Source organism: Sprattus sprattus, assembly GCF_963457725.1.
Source record: "Sprattus sprattus genome assembly, chromosome: 3".
Taxonomy (NCBI): domain Eukaryota; kingdom Metazoa; phylum Chordata; class Actinopteri; order Clupeiformes; family Clupeidae; genus Sprattus; species Sprattus sprattus.
In genome coordinates, this window is record NC_137922.1 from 45,633,812 (window position 1) to 45,650,388 (window position 16,577).

The 16,577-nt window shown below is 42.2% G+C and overlaps 1 protein-coding gene across 1 annotated transcript; it reads right to left on the bottom strand.

Annotated features, from left to right (window-relative positions):
- Nucleotides 1–2,986: 2,986 nt before the first annotated feature.
- LOC308363199 (UDP-glucuronosyltransferase 2C1-like) lies at nucleotides 2,987–6,646 on the bottom strand. The gene is made up of 2 exons (XM_080835989.1): nucleotides 6,519–6,646; nucleotides 2,987–5,465 (listed from the first exon to the last, which is right to left on the bottom strand). Exon 2 carries the CDS (start codon nucleotides 5,454–5,456, stop codon nucleotides 3,843–3,845), a length of 1,614 nt encoding a protein of 537 aa, XP_080692115.1. The 5' UTR covers nucleotides 5,457–5,465; nucleotides 6,519–6,646; the 3' UTR covers nucleotides 2,987–3,842.
- Nucleotides 6,647–16,577: the final 9,931 nt, after the last annotated feature.

Genomic DNA, 16,577 nt, shown 5'->3' on the forward strand with positions numbered 1-16,577 from the left:
AACCAGCAGCTTAGTGAAGACAATGGCAAGCTAATTATACTCAAAGGAGTGTTTGAAGAGGAGAGAGACGATATGTCTGTCGCCATTGTTGTTCTACAGAGACAGAATGACAACCTGACAGACTTACACCTACAAGAGCTGGAGAGAAGACAAGCACTGTTTTCCTTAAACACCAATTTGAGCAGGGAGTTAAGAGAGAGCGCAGAGAACAACACACTTCTCTGGGCGCAGAGCCAAGAACTCCTGGAACAGAACGCTCTCAGAAACAGTGAGAACCTTGAACTGAGAGAGGCGGCGGAACTTGTACGCTCACAGAAAGAGGAGTGTGAGAGAGAGGTGCAGAACCTCACAGAAACTCAAGAGAGCGCTATACAATTCCAGATTCAGAACTTTAGAAGAGAGGTTGCAGAGTTGAGAAACAGTAGCCAACATCTCCAAGGGGAACTCTCATCTCTGGACTTATATTGTCCCGTGGTTAACCAGACTACTCAGGGTAAGCCTTTATTTTTCAACCAACAGTCGTATTCACAGTTTTTCTTAATTGCTAAAACATTATTGAAACTGGGGTCCATTTTATCTTCACCTTAACATCACCTTCTTAGCACAATAGAAGCCTTCTCTGTTATCACTTTTTTGTGTATTGGTTTCACACATTTCTGACATTTCAAAACTGGTCATGGGCACGGAAAGACCTGCACATAAGAATAGTAGAATGAATGAGGAAAGCGTTGTCTTTTATAATAGTCTTTCAACAGGGCATCTTAAAGTATAAAAAGTGCAAATGCAGCAGAGGAGGTTATCTCCAGTGAAATCTTCTTGGGGGAAAAAAAGAATATAATTCATGCTGTGATATATTGCTTGCCTTCAAGTATCAACAAATGGCACAGGCATATAGCACAAATTACTGTGGACTGGTTCATATTGATATCTGCATTTTAAATAAGTTGTCTATTGAGTAATTATTGATTGAAAAAAAATACATTAATTTGCTTCAGTGTGCTTCTGTTCCAGTCTGTGTTAATTGTTTTGAAAACCTGACATCAGCGGGGACACAACTTCCAGTTTCATTAGTATGACCATCTGCCAATCCCATTTTATATGTGTGGTTTAGTGTAAGCCACTTAAAATCAGCAATTGTAAATGCCTCAAAACATGATTCTGCTCCTCAACATGTTCTTTCTCTGGCCTGTAGAGCGGCGATGTAGGTCATGTGAAGAAGGATGGAACCTCTTCAGGTCCAAGTGCTACTTCTTCTCCAGGGACTCCAACAGCTGGGCCCATGGCAGGAACCAGTGTCTGTCACAGGGAGCTGATCTGCTAGTCGTCGACAGCCAGGAAGAGCAGGTATACTTTATACTTTGAACTTTGAACTATAAGAGGGGTTGGGGTCAGAATGGTCAGCAGCCTCAATGTACCGTAGCCAAAGGACAATTGAAAAGATTTTAGGTCCCAGTTGTTATAAAAACGGCTTTGATACAGTGTAATGAAGCCATTAGATACAATGTAAAGCACTGATTTACAGAGAGTAAAAGCAGATTGATCTTTGTATTCTGAGTGCTCTTGTTTAATGTGTTGCGCTGCACTTAATGGTGCATTAACATTTTAACAATGGCTATCTACACATAATACACACTGTTGCCAGATATTGAACACAAATTTGAAATTGATCAAATCTAACTAACATTAAGTTCGAAATGGTAAGTATGGCAATGATGCTATATTTGTTTACACTGGCTGTAATTGACTTCCCTTCTTCTTCTTTCAGAGATTTGTCTTTGGAATGAGCTGGAGGCTTCACCCAGAGGACAGAGCCTGGGTTGGGATGACAGACGCAGAGACAGAGGGGGAGTGGAGATGGGTGGATGGCAGTCTGGTCACAGACAATGTTCAGTAAGACCTATAATACACTTCATATTCCTGTGGAGAAAATGTTAGTCTAAAATGGACATTTGTACTTCTGGAAATTTGGCGTTTCAATTATTTAACATTTTAACAGTGTAACATTTTAAGTGTTTTGGGTATTTTTTATCATTTCTGCATTTAAACAAATATACTTTAGTTGAAAATAACTATAGTCAGTGAATTGACTATTGATGATTTGCTTTGGGATAAAATGAAACTGTCCACAGGTACTGGGTTCAGAGGGCTGATGGCAGCAGTGAGCCGGATGATTGGCGGGTGTCAGACGAGCAGGGAGAGGACTGTGGGCACATTGACACGGTGGAGACTGAGCTCAGCTGCTGGATGGACGCACCCTGCCACGTCAACATCAGATGGATATGTGAGAAGGCCCTGTAGGTTCCTATGGCAACAGTTGAACCTGATACCAGAACCCTGCAGGTTCAACAAAGGCTGTTCTCCGTAACAACAGATTTTCTTTGGAATTGAAAAAGAACTGTACTCTGCTGGTTGTCAGGCCAACAATAGAACCTTGAGTATTTTACCAGTCATAGAACTAGACATTCTAATTCTGTAATGCTGATTAAAGTCGTTTGCTATTTCTAACCACAGTGGGATTTGAACTTTCTTAGGCATACAGCATTTATTTAATCAATCATTCTACGCTATAGCAACCATTGCCATTGAGAATATGGTTAAAGGTACACCCACACATTTGTATTATAGAGCCCTTAGGTTCCCCTTAAATCTAACAAAGCCTTTTACTTTTGTATAGTCTTGATAATTGCTTCAGCTCCAATAAGTCAAGCAGTGAAGTGTCAAATGGTGGCCTACTCAAAGTGTTTATCAAATATGAGTGGGAATGAAAAGTATCAAAATGTACAGAATGTGATTTAACAGACCTGTAATGAATGATCTGAGTCAGGTATTTGGAGTTGTCTGGAGTGATGAGGACAAACAAGGCAAGATTTTATTCCACTAGGAATGATAGACTTGACAGAATTGCAACATTCCAACATTCAAATAAATGTTTGTAATTTGAAATGTGTGTGATCATCATTTCAATTCAGTTCAATTCAATTTTATTTATATAGCACCAAAACAATTCAATTGTATCACTGATTGGTTGTTACACTGTATCATCAAAACTCACAAAACAGCAGTGCAAGGGTCCATTTTTCTGTCCAACATTTGAAAAAAAATGCATTATCGAATATGAAATACATGAACAAAATTCAATATCTGACGTTGTAATAGCCAGATTAGTCCGGTAATCGATCATCTTAGTTACACCTGAAGCTTATCTACTGAAAAACAATAATAGTCTTCAATCAAACACAAAGGGACAACCAGGCAGCCTATGTGTAGTAATGACTCCTATAAACAAAACTAACAAAAAGAGGGTTTGCTCAGAAAGAACCATACGAGTGCACTCTACTCTAGAAACAAAAATCTTTACTGTAGAAAACAAGGGTGCAATCAAGAACACTTCAGTTAGAGCTCTTTGAAGGTATATCAAGTATCATTTGTAAGAATATGTATAGAATTCCTTTGGCTATGTAAAGATCCCTTAGTGTTGTTTGGGTTAACCCATGAACATTTTGTAGTGTAAATAAACATTTTGTAATGAAAGGTAAAGCTGCCACCTGGATGAAGGATCCCTGTCCCTAAAGGTACACTATCAAATTACCTTTCCTACAAAAACTGCTTCTAGACTCACAGCAGTCATAGGCATACATTTAGTGAATTTTAGTTATTTTATTGCATTTCTTAACAGTTCACTGGCCATAAAAAAACAACAGTTCAAAGGAATATTGAGAATCATCCTACTTTTTCACTGTTCCTTCAGAAAAAACATGATAAGTGTAAATACTTTTTAATGCTTGACAATGACGCCTACATGATTGCACCTTTTACTGATTAAACTCATCTTTAGTGTCCATTCATTCCAGCTTTGGCTTGCTCCTTCTGCACAGTCTGAGACACAGGAAGCGAAGTGTGCCTATCACAACACCCACAATCACTGCCAACACCACAGTCAAGAACGCGATCACATCCAGGGAGTGGTACGAGTACCAGGGCATCTTGTACGACTCGGTGCGCAAGTGTGCCGCCCCTTTGTGCCGCATCACAAACTCCGTCCAGAAGATGGCGCTGTCTAATGGTTGCATGGGCCGGTCCCTGTGGAGCCGGGAGAGGCGCTGCATGTTCTCACGATACGAGGGCACATGGAGCACCTCCTGCAGCACCTCCCAGAAGCTCTGGCTGTCGATCTTCGTGACGTCCAGGACCTTGGCCGCGCCACGCACCTCCAACCTCAGCACATTCTCATACTGATCGAACAGCAGTGGAACGCCGACAATTGGTACACCGTGGTATATGGCCTCGTAGATGCCGTTCGTGCCACCGTGAGCCACAAAGGCCCTGACTTTGGGATGTCCCAGGAGGTCGTTCTGGGGCATCCATTTCACCAGCATGGTGTTGTTGCCCAGGTAATTGGGGCGCTCGCCTAGGTGCCTCCAAATTACCCTCTGTGGGAGGCGTGCGAAGGCGGCAGCGATCTCCGAAGTGATTTCGATGGGCAGGCCTTTCACCAGCGTGCCCAGGGACATCAAGATGACCCCGTGCTCTCCGGAACCCTCAACGAATGCCGCAAGGTCCGCAGACAGAGGCTTAGAAGGCTTGCACTGGAAGCCGCCGATGTAGACGATGTTCGGCATGGTCGGGCGAGGGTACTCGAAGACGAAGTCCACCCGCATCAGCCAGAGGTCGCTGGCCTGCAGCAGGTGGTAGAAGTTCACATCTGGGCCAAAGTACTTGGCCACAATGCGGTCGTAGTGCGGGCTGACCACATACCTGTCGATGCAGATGTTAAGGAGGAAGTGTAGCGCGTTCTTCAAGCGCTCGGCGAAGGTCATCTTGTCCGACACGTTCGAGCCCGAGGTGGGGACATAGGAGATGGGGGAGGGGGCCACCACAAAGTGCCCCTCCCCACTGGTGATCCAGCGCACATTAAACACGGTGGGCAGCTGAAGCTCGTGGGCCACCAGAACCCCCGCAGGTAGGCCCGGGTCTGTCAGAACTAGGTCGTACTTCGCCTCCTTTAGCCTCTCCATCAGCACCTGGTTTTCAAAGATCTGCACGGCCAGCTGGCTGGCCTGCCTGTGGATATCCGATAGTCCGTTCAGCATCTCCCACCAGAAAGAGGCATAGGCAAGAACGGAGGCCCCGGCCTTCTGGATCTCCAGCATTCTGCTGAGGAAAGACACAAAGAAGTCCTCGTCCTCAATGTTGATGGCCTGGGGCAGGGTGACGGTGATGGAGTCGTAGTGGGGGGACACGTCCTTGATGTACCAGCTGCTGGCGGTGCGCACCACTGTGATCTGGTGGCCGCGCTCGTGGAGACCCTCGATAAGGAGCTTCATGTTGACCCAGTGGCTGCCGTCTACAGGGAAGACAAGGACTTTACCGGCAAGCGCCCCAGACAGAAAGGATGGGGAGAGCAGCATCCCCCAGAGGCACAACAGGAAACAGCTCCATCTGGCTAGGCTTATCATGGTTCCCCTCTGCAAAACAATCAATTAATTATACCAATCAATCAATTCTCCAATCAATCAACCAATCAATCAAATTAATCATCAGACCGAACTGCTCAAATGTTTAAAGGCACAGCCTCGCTAATCACTGACGACTTTTTATAAGGACCAGGGGTCTGTCCAAAGTTCTGTTTCTATAAGGCAGTACTGTGTGCATAGACCATGGTAGTTGTGTAATCCTCTATTCACACAAAGCAGGGCATCCGGGTCTTAACCCAAGAGGAATGCTTAAAGCTGATCTTTTCAAAAGGGACAAAACAAAAAATCTTTCAGGCATACATCCCTAGGATTCCTGTGGTATATTTGTGCAAGTGTGTGTGTCTGTGTCTGTGTCTGTGTGAGTGTGTGTGTGTGTGTGTGTGTGTGTGTGTGTGTGTGTGTGTGTGTGTGTGTGTGTGTGTGTCTGTGTGTTTGTGTGTGTGTGAAAGAGAGAGACAGAGAGAGAGCAAGAAAGTGAGAGAGAAAGTGGTTGCGTGACAGTGGGCGTGTGTGCACATTTGCGTGTGAAGAGATATGTGAGGACACGTTACCCGGCTGACCCTAACACAAAACACACTTCCTGTTCACAATAACACCTTGGGGAGTTCTCCCCCACATCCAAACTCACGCTATACCCTCCCCCTAAAAAGGTCCTGTGCTAACTGTTTCAAGAACAGCACAACTTTGCATCCTCTATAAGTTACTATAATACATAAGTGCTTGACTGCAGATCTAAGAACAGTGACTGCGATCGGATTTAGTTTTTATCCTGTGTTTTCTAACTTGAAATCATAGCAACAACATCCTCCTACCATTCACAGTGTCATGCTTGCCGTTAGTAATATACTTCTTGTTGCATTGAAGGTTGACTTTGCGTGTCTTACTCATAAACATACTTTATTTGCAGTCTTACATGTGAAGATGATCACTGCTCCATCAGACTTTGTGTGAAGAAGACCAACAATCATCTATCTGACATGAGATAAAAAAATACCAACATCACATTTTGTCTCATTAGAAAGAAGAGAGAATACTTCACATTACCTTGACTCTGGAGCTCCCTGTGCAGAAAACAGGAATCTGAGCCTAGGCTACAGAAACTGAGTAGGATACTATCCAAAGCCGAGCAGTGCTGTTATGCAATACTGGGAGAGGTTGGTCCAAGGGTAAAGAAACATTTGGATATGGACTATAGTCAGGCCAGGGAGTTATGTGTGGAAAAGGGAAGCTGTGTGGGGAGGGGAGATCAGTTCTGCATCCACACTCCTCCCACTCCACTTCCTTCCCGTGTGTCTAGCCAAAGACCAGACGGCTTTTACTCCCTCCCCAAACAGCTTGTATGCTCAGTCTCAGAGAAGGCAGCGTGAGTTAATGCGAGCACATGATAGCACGAGATGGGAGGGGAGAAAATAACACTTCTCGAATAATGTGAAGTGTTCCACGAAAGACGGTAAACTTCGGTTTCCCCGATCCGCTAAACTGCTGAGTCGTCGTTCTGCTTGCTCTAGGGGGTCAGGCCCTGGGCTCTATAAAGCGCCTTAAAACAATGTTATTGTATTGGCGTTATAAATATAAAATGGAATTGCATTGATTTATTAGCCTACTGATTCGGTTCATGTCTGTCGCACTGTCGGTTTCAGGGTTGATTCAATTCCATTATAGATGGTGTGATTTCAATTGGCATTGTAAACGTCAAACAAAAATGTAGTAGCCTGTTGTGTAACGGGATCGCAAGAAAAAAAAATACTTTGAAAAAGCACAATATGTTATTATGCATTTTTTATTATAATTATATGTTATTATACATCATATTACTATTTTGATTAAAGTAATTATGACGAAAGAATGAGAGAGAGAGAGAGAGAGAGAGATAAAGAGGCAGGGAGAAAGCGAGAAAATTCAATCAACCTACTTTCAATCGTGGCATGCTAAAGAGTGCACTTACCGTAACTTCATAAACAGTTCCCCTTTCCCTCTCTTTCTCTATGCATTGCTGTCTCTCTGTCACACACACAGCCTCAGTACTCCTCTACAGGAATACGTCTCTAGAGAGACAGCTGGTGATCTTCTCTGTGAATTTTTACCAGGCATATTCTCACAATGAAATACTCGCTTTATTTGTTTGCTATCAGCGCACTCTATCCTCTTTCTCAGGGAGACGTAGGGGATTTCTCGCCCTGTGTAAACTCTTTCTACCGGGATTGGCCACCCAGTGGGATCGAGGGTACCCCCATATGTCAGAATTACAAGAACAAATATCACTTCGCCACACTGTACAGCCGTGAGCGCCGGTCGCCGTGGTTCTCTGCGTACTTGTACACAACTCCAGCGGGTAAAAGGCCAAATGGCTACTGGAAGTATGAACCACAGGTAAGTCTGTTTGGACGATTTTGAACATTTTGTATTCAGACTGTGAAAGAGCGTTACAATTCGAGACAAATGCGTCACAAAATGTTCGTCGAATGTTAACATATTATGTATTCTTTTGCAAGGAAACATGCAAAACATGACCTTTCTTGAAATAAATGACTAAGAAAAAATCTATAGTATATTGACCGTGGTAAAGTCAGGGTGAAAGTTTAATACTGGCCGGACATGAGAGAGTATTCTCTCATTGTATTGGTGCGCAGTTTTAATTCGTTTTATGGGTGACGTTTCCTCAAGATACTCGACTTCTGGATCAGTTCCCTATTTCATCTCAGAGCCGGTTTGTCAGTTGTTTTCTTAAACAGAGGAAGTGGTGTAGGACATTCCAACCAATAGTTGAGAGTTGTGGGTTACAGCACTTCTCTAGCACTAGTGTGCAACATTAGTTACTATGTCAGTCACCGGCAAAGCAATGGCAAGCTTGCTTAATCAGAAGCTTGGGGGGGAAACGATAACATCGGTATGGTCCAGTGTGGAGGGAACGGTTTCAGGTTCGAGGGTGTTTGAATGCCCAATAGCTCTAAATAACTCATACTAAGGAACCAAACTGATTTCTAAATTAGGCTTTATTTTGCAACACAGTACCATCTTAAAATAGATTTGGTAGTGTGTTTCTGCACAGAGAAGATAATAGAAGCACTTGAAAATGGAACTGCATGTTTTTTAAATGCAATAGGAAGCCATGGAGGCACTCAGCATAGCTCACTTTGCCTCACCCTGAAATATGTGTCATTATAGTCCACATCATACAAACTACTGATGTGATAGACTTAACTTATACGTCACTAGAAGAAACACTCCACTGAGGGCCGGGGGCCTTTTGGCTGCTTTGGGCCAAACTAAGACAAATTGATGTTTGAGGCGGTGTGCTTTTAGTGTGCTTGGAAAGTATACAAGTAAAGTCCATATTTCCATTGAGTTGGCTTAAGACTGTAAGCTCCCACATCACTGGTGCTAAAGTATTGCCCTGCAGGACTGATAAAATCCCAGCATCGTTATGTGATCTGTGGCTGTTTCAATTAGAGGATGAAATAGCAAAAGTCTTGTTCTACCAGTATACAGTATGTTTCAATAGGACCAAAGGATGAAATGGCGCCAGTGTTAGTATTTAACATCCAGAATGTAATAGCCACTGCCTTGTTTAATCATCTAACATTACATTTACATTATACTAACTAACAAATAAAAATACAATTACATTTCCCTCCCAGATGGCGAACTCCAAAGCCGATGGTGCAATGGTCCAGTTCCCCATACCTCCTCACAAAGTTGACCAGAACGTGGTTGAAAGCCAGGCAGTGCAGCAGGACTACATAAACTCAAGCTACAGCCGTGGCCACCTTAACCCCAGTCTGCACCACCAGGACCGCATCGACCGCTGGTCCACGTTCACCCTGACCAATGTGGTGCCCCAGACTCAGGAGTCCAACGGCGGGCCGTGGGCGGATCTGGAGGACCACGTCAACAAGACTCTGAGCCAGTATTGTTTGGGCCCCGCTTACATCGTCACCGGCATCATTCCTTACCGGGTGGACCGCTGGCTGAAGGAGGAACACCGAGTGGCCATACCCGAGTATCTGTGGTCGGCCTACTGTTGCCCGTCCTATAGCCAGAATCTTCCAGAAAGCCTCAGGAAAACTTTCCCCACGTTTGCTGCCATTGGCCGCAACGATCCCAACAGCACGGAGGAAATTGTTCCCGTTGACAGGGCAAAGAAAAGGAATGTTGGGTATGACGTGAGGGCGATGTCCCTCGCAGATCTTGAGATGTACCTCAGAGCGAGATACCGTAGAGATATTTCTGTTTTCAGAAAACAGTGTTTGGAGTCACAAGATTATCTTTGACTTTGGAATTGGAATGGTGTCATTGCAATGTGATTGGCCCCAGATGATAGATGGGAAAATGGTGCTGAATATTTTCAGCTAGACTACTATAATAAAATGTGCCACTATAAATATGAGCTCCTTGATATAAGGAAATGTTGTATAAATCATGTGTTCATGTCATTGCACATATAATAGGTGTTTACAGGAGACCAGAAATTAATATATATCCTTTTTTCTTTTCTTCATTGACTTCCGGACTTACCTCTGCACAATTTGACACCGGATAAGTGGACAGGTTTCTTTGTTGGCTGTCTAGCACTAGCTTGATAAGCAGGCCTCTGTGTCCTGTAGCTTTATTTAACTAGAGAGTGTGTTTTTGTCTGCCTCATCTATGTCTGCCTTTCCCTGTATAATGAGATAAATCACATTGGGTTGAGTTGAACTGTGTGTAGAACTGCTTCAGTGTTGTGGTGAAAGCTAGTCATACGTCACAAGATTTTTCTTGAGTTATGACAAGGATTGACCACTAGATGGCAGACTGATACAGCACTTTTCACAGTAATTGTTTGTTTCTGATGTGATTTGTCACAGTGATGAAGTCAGTATGAGTTTCTGTCTCTCACTGACAGGTCTTGCTTCTTGAAAAATAACACACACAAAACACAAGTGTTTGTACACACACTCACACCTATAGTTACACATGTTATGTGATGCTTTGCTTTGACATTACAAAATGTTTGATTTGCTTTGTCATAATAATAAAAGTTGTCTACGTATGTATAATATTGTGTAGAATTGGTTCAAAAGACAAGTATCATCTCTCTTACTCACTCTCTCTAACACATGCACACACTATCACCACATATCCTTTTGCTCATTGTATTTATATACAGTCATAATCACTGAGTGCACTCTGTGAGCCATGACACCCATGTGCAAGGACATACTGCAGCAAGTTAGAGCAATTCAAGAAGCCTTGTTGTTGTTTGTCCAGTCACTATACTGAGAGAAAGGCTTATTTTCTGTGGCATGAGGAGTGTTCACCCCAAGGGCTTATACTGAAACTACCTTCAAGCATATGCCATGCGCCGTTATAATAAAGACAGGTCCTCAATGAAATATGAAGGAAAACTATTGCAGTGGAGAGGTGGTGAGATTTTGAGACTTGTATCCTGCACTCTAAAGGAACGTCCTCTGAGGTACAAGTCAAACCAACTGTGTGCTATCCCTTCAGACAGCATACAGAGAGGGATGTCATGGTTCACTGTGTCAAAGGCCACTGACAGGTCTAGTAAAAACAGAACTGAAGACTCACCAGAGACTTTTGCTTCGGTCACAGATACAAGAGCAGTTTCCGTGAAATTACCTCTCTTAAACCAGACTGCATATGGTCTAGCGAATATTGTGAAACGGGAAACAGAACAGTGATAACTACCTTTACCAGAATCTTTTACATAAAAGGAAAAAGCGTGGCAATATATAATTCTATATTTGATCTATCATTTTTCACATCAGATTGGTTAAAGTTGCACTAGAAAACACTTTTTTTGGCAATTTTTTGGCGGACAACTCGGGACTCTTGAAAGTAGACAATAGTTTCCTACTGTCTGTGTCAGCTGAGGAAGACAAGGCTGATAACAGAGACTACTAGTTACCAAGATCATTGGCATTTTAGATTCATGCAATTTCAGCAGCTCTGTTCCTTTACGAATATTATCAGTGAGACAAGAGTGACAGGGATTCGTACGAACAGGTCTTGTGGATAGAGGACATACATTATCCAGATAAGAGCTCACTGCAGAGCGAAGATTCTCCATGGCATCAGTAATCTCTAGTGATGAGGCTAAACTCAGAGTAGATTAGATGCAACCAAGGAGGATAACTCTTCTGTAGTAAAATAATGTGACAGTATGAGGTCTAGATCCTTACCAGCCTCATAAGTAGGAGGGCTGTGAACACAATAGTTAAAGAAGGACAAGCACTCTACTGAATGAAAAATGTCCATATAAATATTCATATTATCAAGGATTAGTAATGTACTACTATATATATATACTGTATACTGTATATATAGCACCAGTCAAAAGTTTGGACACACCTTCTCATTTTTTGAGAAGTTTTTTCTTTACTTTTATCATTTTCTTCATGGTAGATCATTTTTTATTTTTTGTTGTACATCATTCCATATGTGTTCTTTCGTTGTTTCAATGTTTTCAGGATTAATCTACAATGTAGAAAATAATAAAAGTAAATAAAAAAAAATAAAAAGGTGTGTCCAAACTTTTGACTGGTACTATTCCGTATTTATAAAAACTGTGTATGTGTGTGTAATATTATATATACAAGGATTTACATATCATACTGTCGCATCATTTTACTACAATGTTTTACTAAAGTTGATAAAAAGATAATGTTGAATGGTTTTGTAAAGTGCCTGTGTACTCCCTCCCCAAACATCTTGTACTGTATGCTCTCAGACAAGGCAGCGTGAGTTATTAATGCAAGCACATGATAGCACAAGATGGGAGGGGAGAAAATAACACTTCTTGAAAAGTGTGAAGTGTTCCACGAAAGACGGTAAACTTCTCACCACCCACAACGTGTTTCCCAGATCTGCTGAGTCGCCGTTCTGCTTGTTCTAGGGGGGAGGGGGGTCTGTTAAGAGCCTTGAGACAATTGTATTGTGTTGGCGCTATTTAAATAACATAGAAATGAATTGAATAAGTGCCAATTCGGTCAATGTCTGTCCCAGTTTCAGGGTTGAACAATTCAATACATGACGGTGTGATTTAGATACATTGTAAACGTCAACGTAAAATGTAGGCCTAGTAGCCTATTGTGTAATGGGATCCCATAAAACATTCCCTTTGAAAAGCACAATATGTGTTATTATGTTATTATTTTATATGTTATTATAATGTACATCATATAGTAACTTTGAATAAAGTAATTTGGACGAGAGAGAGATAAATGGGGGGGTGGGGTGAGAAATTCAATCAACCTCATGCATACTGTCAATTGTGTCATGCTGATGAGTGCACTTACAGTAACTTCATAATCAGTTCCCCTTTCCCTTTCCCTTTCCCTCTCTTTCTCTATTTATCGCTATCTCTCACACACACAGCCTCAGTACTCTACAGGAGACAGCTGGTGATCTTCTCTGGTAATTTTTACCAGGCATATTCTCACAATGAAATACTCGCTTTATTTGTTTGCTATCAGCGCACTTTATCCTCTTTCTCAGGGAGACGTAGGGGATTTCTCGCCCTGTGTAAACTCTTTCTACCGGGATTGGCCACCCAGTGGGATAGAGGGTACCCCAATATGTCAGAATTACAAGAACAAGTATCACTTCGCCACACTGTACAGCCGTGAGCGCCGGTCGCCGTGGTTCTCTGCGTACTTGTACACAACTCCAGCGGGTAAAAGGCCAAGGGGCTACTGGAAGTATGAACCAGAGGTAAGTCTGTTTGGACGATTTTGAACAATTTGTAATTAAGACTGTGAAACAGCGTTACAATTCGAGACAAATGCGTCACACAATGTTAGTCGAATGTTTACATATTATTCTTTCTTTTGCAAGTAAACATGCAAAACATGAGCTTTCTTGGAAATAAATGGCTAAGTATAAATCAATAGCATATTGACCGTGGTAAAGCCAAGGTGAAAGTTTAATACTGGCCGGACATAATCATTTACAGGTTGAGAGTTTCGTCTCATTGGTGCACAGTATACACACAGTTTTAATGCGTTTTATGGGTGATGTTTACTCACGATACTCCATCTGGATCTGTTCCATATTTCATCTTGATAGAGATTATTTCCAAACACTGTTAATGACTTAAGAATAAAATAATCAAGTGCCTTGTATTAATATATTCCTTGTATGAATCATGTGCTTATGAAAGCAGGAACATGGCTTTTCTGTGCATCTGTGTAACTAGAATATTAGGTGCCATTTAGTCTGCATATGAACAAGAGCATGTTTAGACCAGAGGTGATAAGACGGGAACTGCCTCTTCCGACCTTGTGCAAAACAGCCATCCTTGCAAGACAGGGAGCCTCCGACGTTAGAAATCTACCACGTGGTTATCCCTGCTGAAAGCTGAACTTCTGACTATAAACCTTGTGTGGGTTTATCATTGCCTTCACTTTCAGCCTTGTGCTGGGAGGGGAGCCCGATTGCAATTGTTGTTGTTGTTTGTCCAATAAATATACTTACATGCAGCTCCGGAGTCCTGAACTCACTAGGGTGAATTTTCACCTATCACATCTCAGAGTCGGTTTGGCAGTTGTTTTTAAACAGAAGTGGTGAGACTGCAATGACTGAATTGTGGGTTACAGCAGTTCTCTAGCACTAGTGTGCAACATTAGTTACACAATGTCAGACACCGGCAAAGCAATGGCATGCTTGCTTTAACAAAAGCTTGGGGGGGAAACGATAACATCGTTATGGTCCAGTGTGGAGGGAACGGTTCTAAATAACTCATACTAAGTAACCAAACTGATTTCTTAATTAGGCTTTATTTTGCAACACAGTTCCATCTTAAAATAGATTTGGTAGTGTTTCGGCAGAGAGAAGATAATAGAAGCACTTGAAAATCGAACTGCATGTTCTGCATGCACTTAACTGCACGTCACTGATATGATGAAGAAACAAGAAGACTTTTTCCACAGAGGTCAGAGACAAAAAATGTATTAAGAATGTGCACACAAGATATGTAGAGAGGTGAGGATCAGGTCAAGGGAAAGAGCTTAGGGCAGAAACATTATTTCAACTCCTCCATCAAAATATCCCTGACTCAGTCTCAATACAGAGACCTTTTGTTCCCTCAAAAGTGCACATTGTTGTTTGTCATTTTAAATACTTTTTATCGGGTTATGCTTTGTGAGTGAAAAATAGTCACATGTAAGAAAATCAAAAACCTGGAGTATGCAGCAATTTCTTTAACTGTTGTACCCATAAATGTTTTTTTTTACTGGTAAGAATTAGACAGTAAATAAAGGTAAGTTTCTTCTAAAGACTAGAAGTCCTTTTTTACTTCATATTTTCATATTTGTAATGTCGAATGTCTGCTCATACATTGTTCCACATGTGAATAATTTCACGGTTGTTTTCATTTCTGGTGTTTGAAACTTGAGAATTTCATACACTTGAAAAAAAAAAAAAATTCCCTGAATTTCTCCTCGCGGCCCGGGGTCTGTAAATGGGAAACGAACATAGCGGGACACATGCACCACATAGTGTGAGAACTGGAATGCTGAAATTATTTAAGAGCAAGGCCAGACTAAGCGGATTTTCATACTTTCCGGAACGTATTCGGGTTTAGTCAATCGCTGCCAGACAAAGCTGTGCTACGCTGTTCTACGGCCACACACACCCATTGAAACTGGTGAATATGCTGTAGTACATATGCAAGGCCTGTTGGTGGCGCTGTGAAGGGTGCTACCGGAAATGGAGAAGAAGACTCGTAGAAGAAGACGACAAGTTACAACTAGTTCAGTTGGTGACAGTTCAGTTTGTCGCCAAGTCGTTGACCATACTGTGCCTTATACATTTCCTATGCTTAAATCATCATTGTTCGACCTGTATGTGATGCATTATGTGCATACCTAATGAAAGTAAGGGTTTTCATGACGTTGCTACTGTGATATAGCCTGGTGACACCAGCCTACGTATTTCCGCCTGAATTGATTTCAAGCTCATACTCAGTCTGGCCCAACCCCATTGACAATCGTCTCCAGAACTCAAAATTTTGCAGGACCAATCAGCGAACAGTTCAGAGCTGTGACGCAAAACTCGCCTTGGAGGAAAAGACACGAAAAGCTATCGGAAAAGTTGTCTCAACTCTCGAGAACATCAGAAAATTAAAAGAAGAACAAGAGTATTTTCTTGTAAGTTTTATGATTGGAAAGGACGTCGTAGCTCTTCTCCCAACTGGCTTTGGGAAGAGTTTAATCTACCGAATGCTTACTAAATGTTGCTGATTGGTTAAGGGAACTCCAATGATTTTAAACCTCAAGATAAGCACCCGCCGATCTCGGAAACCAAAATGCATTGGGTTGGCCCAGACTGAAAGACGGAATGAAATGGAGTCACAGGCTGGTAATGGCCAGGCTAACTGTGATAGATCGTGTGTATTAAATACCACATTTTGGGCTACCTTCTAGTGCTATTAGTAGTGATTAGCACGCTAAGCGGAGATTTAGCTATGTTCTGTTCTTATGTTGATACGCTGTAATAAAGATGTGTTCAATCCTGCTAAGATTTCGACTGGATGAGATATGAATGAGATCCATGTTGCCTACTGTAATGTCCACTATTATATGTATCTGGTAATATTAGTTGTGTAATTCAGTGCAGTGTAAATTAGTCCCCATAAAGAAGACTGCTTTGGTAACTCAGTGAATAAAACGTGCCCTTCTTAGATCGTTGTTTGCCAGCCATAAACAGAACAGAAGACTTACATTTTTTTGTTTTTATTGCGCTTGGGAAGATGTACGTGACTACTTGACAGCTTCCAGCGTTCACGTGGGATAATTACGTCATCAGATTCGCGGATTCAAACCCGATTTGCGGCCAGACAGGCCCTGATAGCAGGGTAGATTGCAACCTTCCCACTCTGGAGAGGGGATTCTAACCTTGGCGGAAAGTAACGCTCCAAATGGCAGATTTATCTGGCCGGGAGGCCAGTTTGTCAAGTTATTTTCCGGAAAGTATGAAAATCCGCTTAGTCTGGCCTGGCCTTAAATGTCCATCCCTACTAGTAGCCGTGATAAATTAATTTAAGCTAACTTTAGTTGAAGGACAAAATTTGCCAATTCAGCACCCACCCTAAAAGGTTTCTGG

Bases quoted from the DNA above. Each gene is read 5' to 3' on its own strand.
- LOC308363199 (XM_080835989.1), bottom strand. From the start codon at position 5,456: ATGATAAGCCTAGCCAGATGGAGCTGTTTCCTGTTGTGCCTCTGGGGG.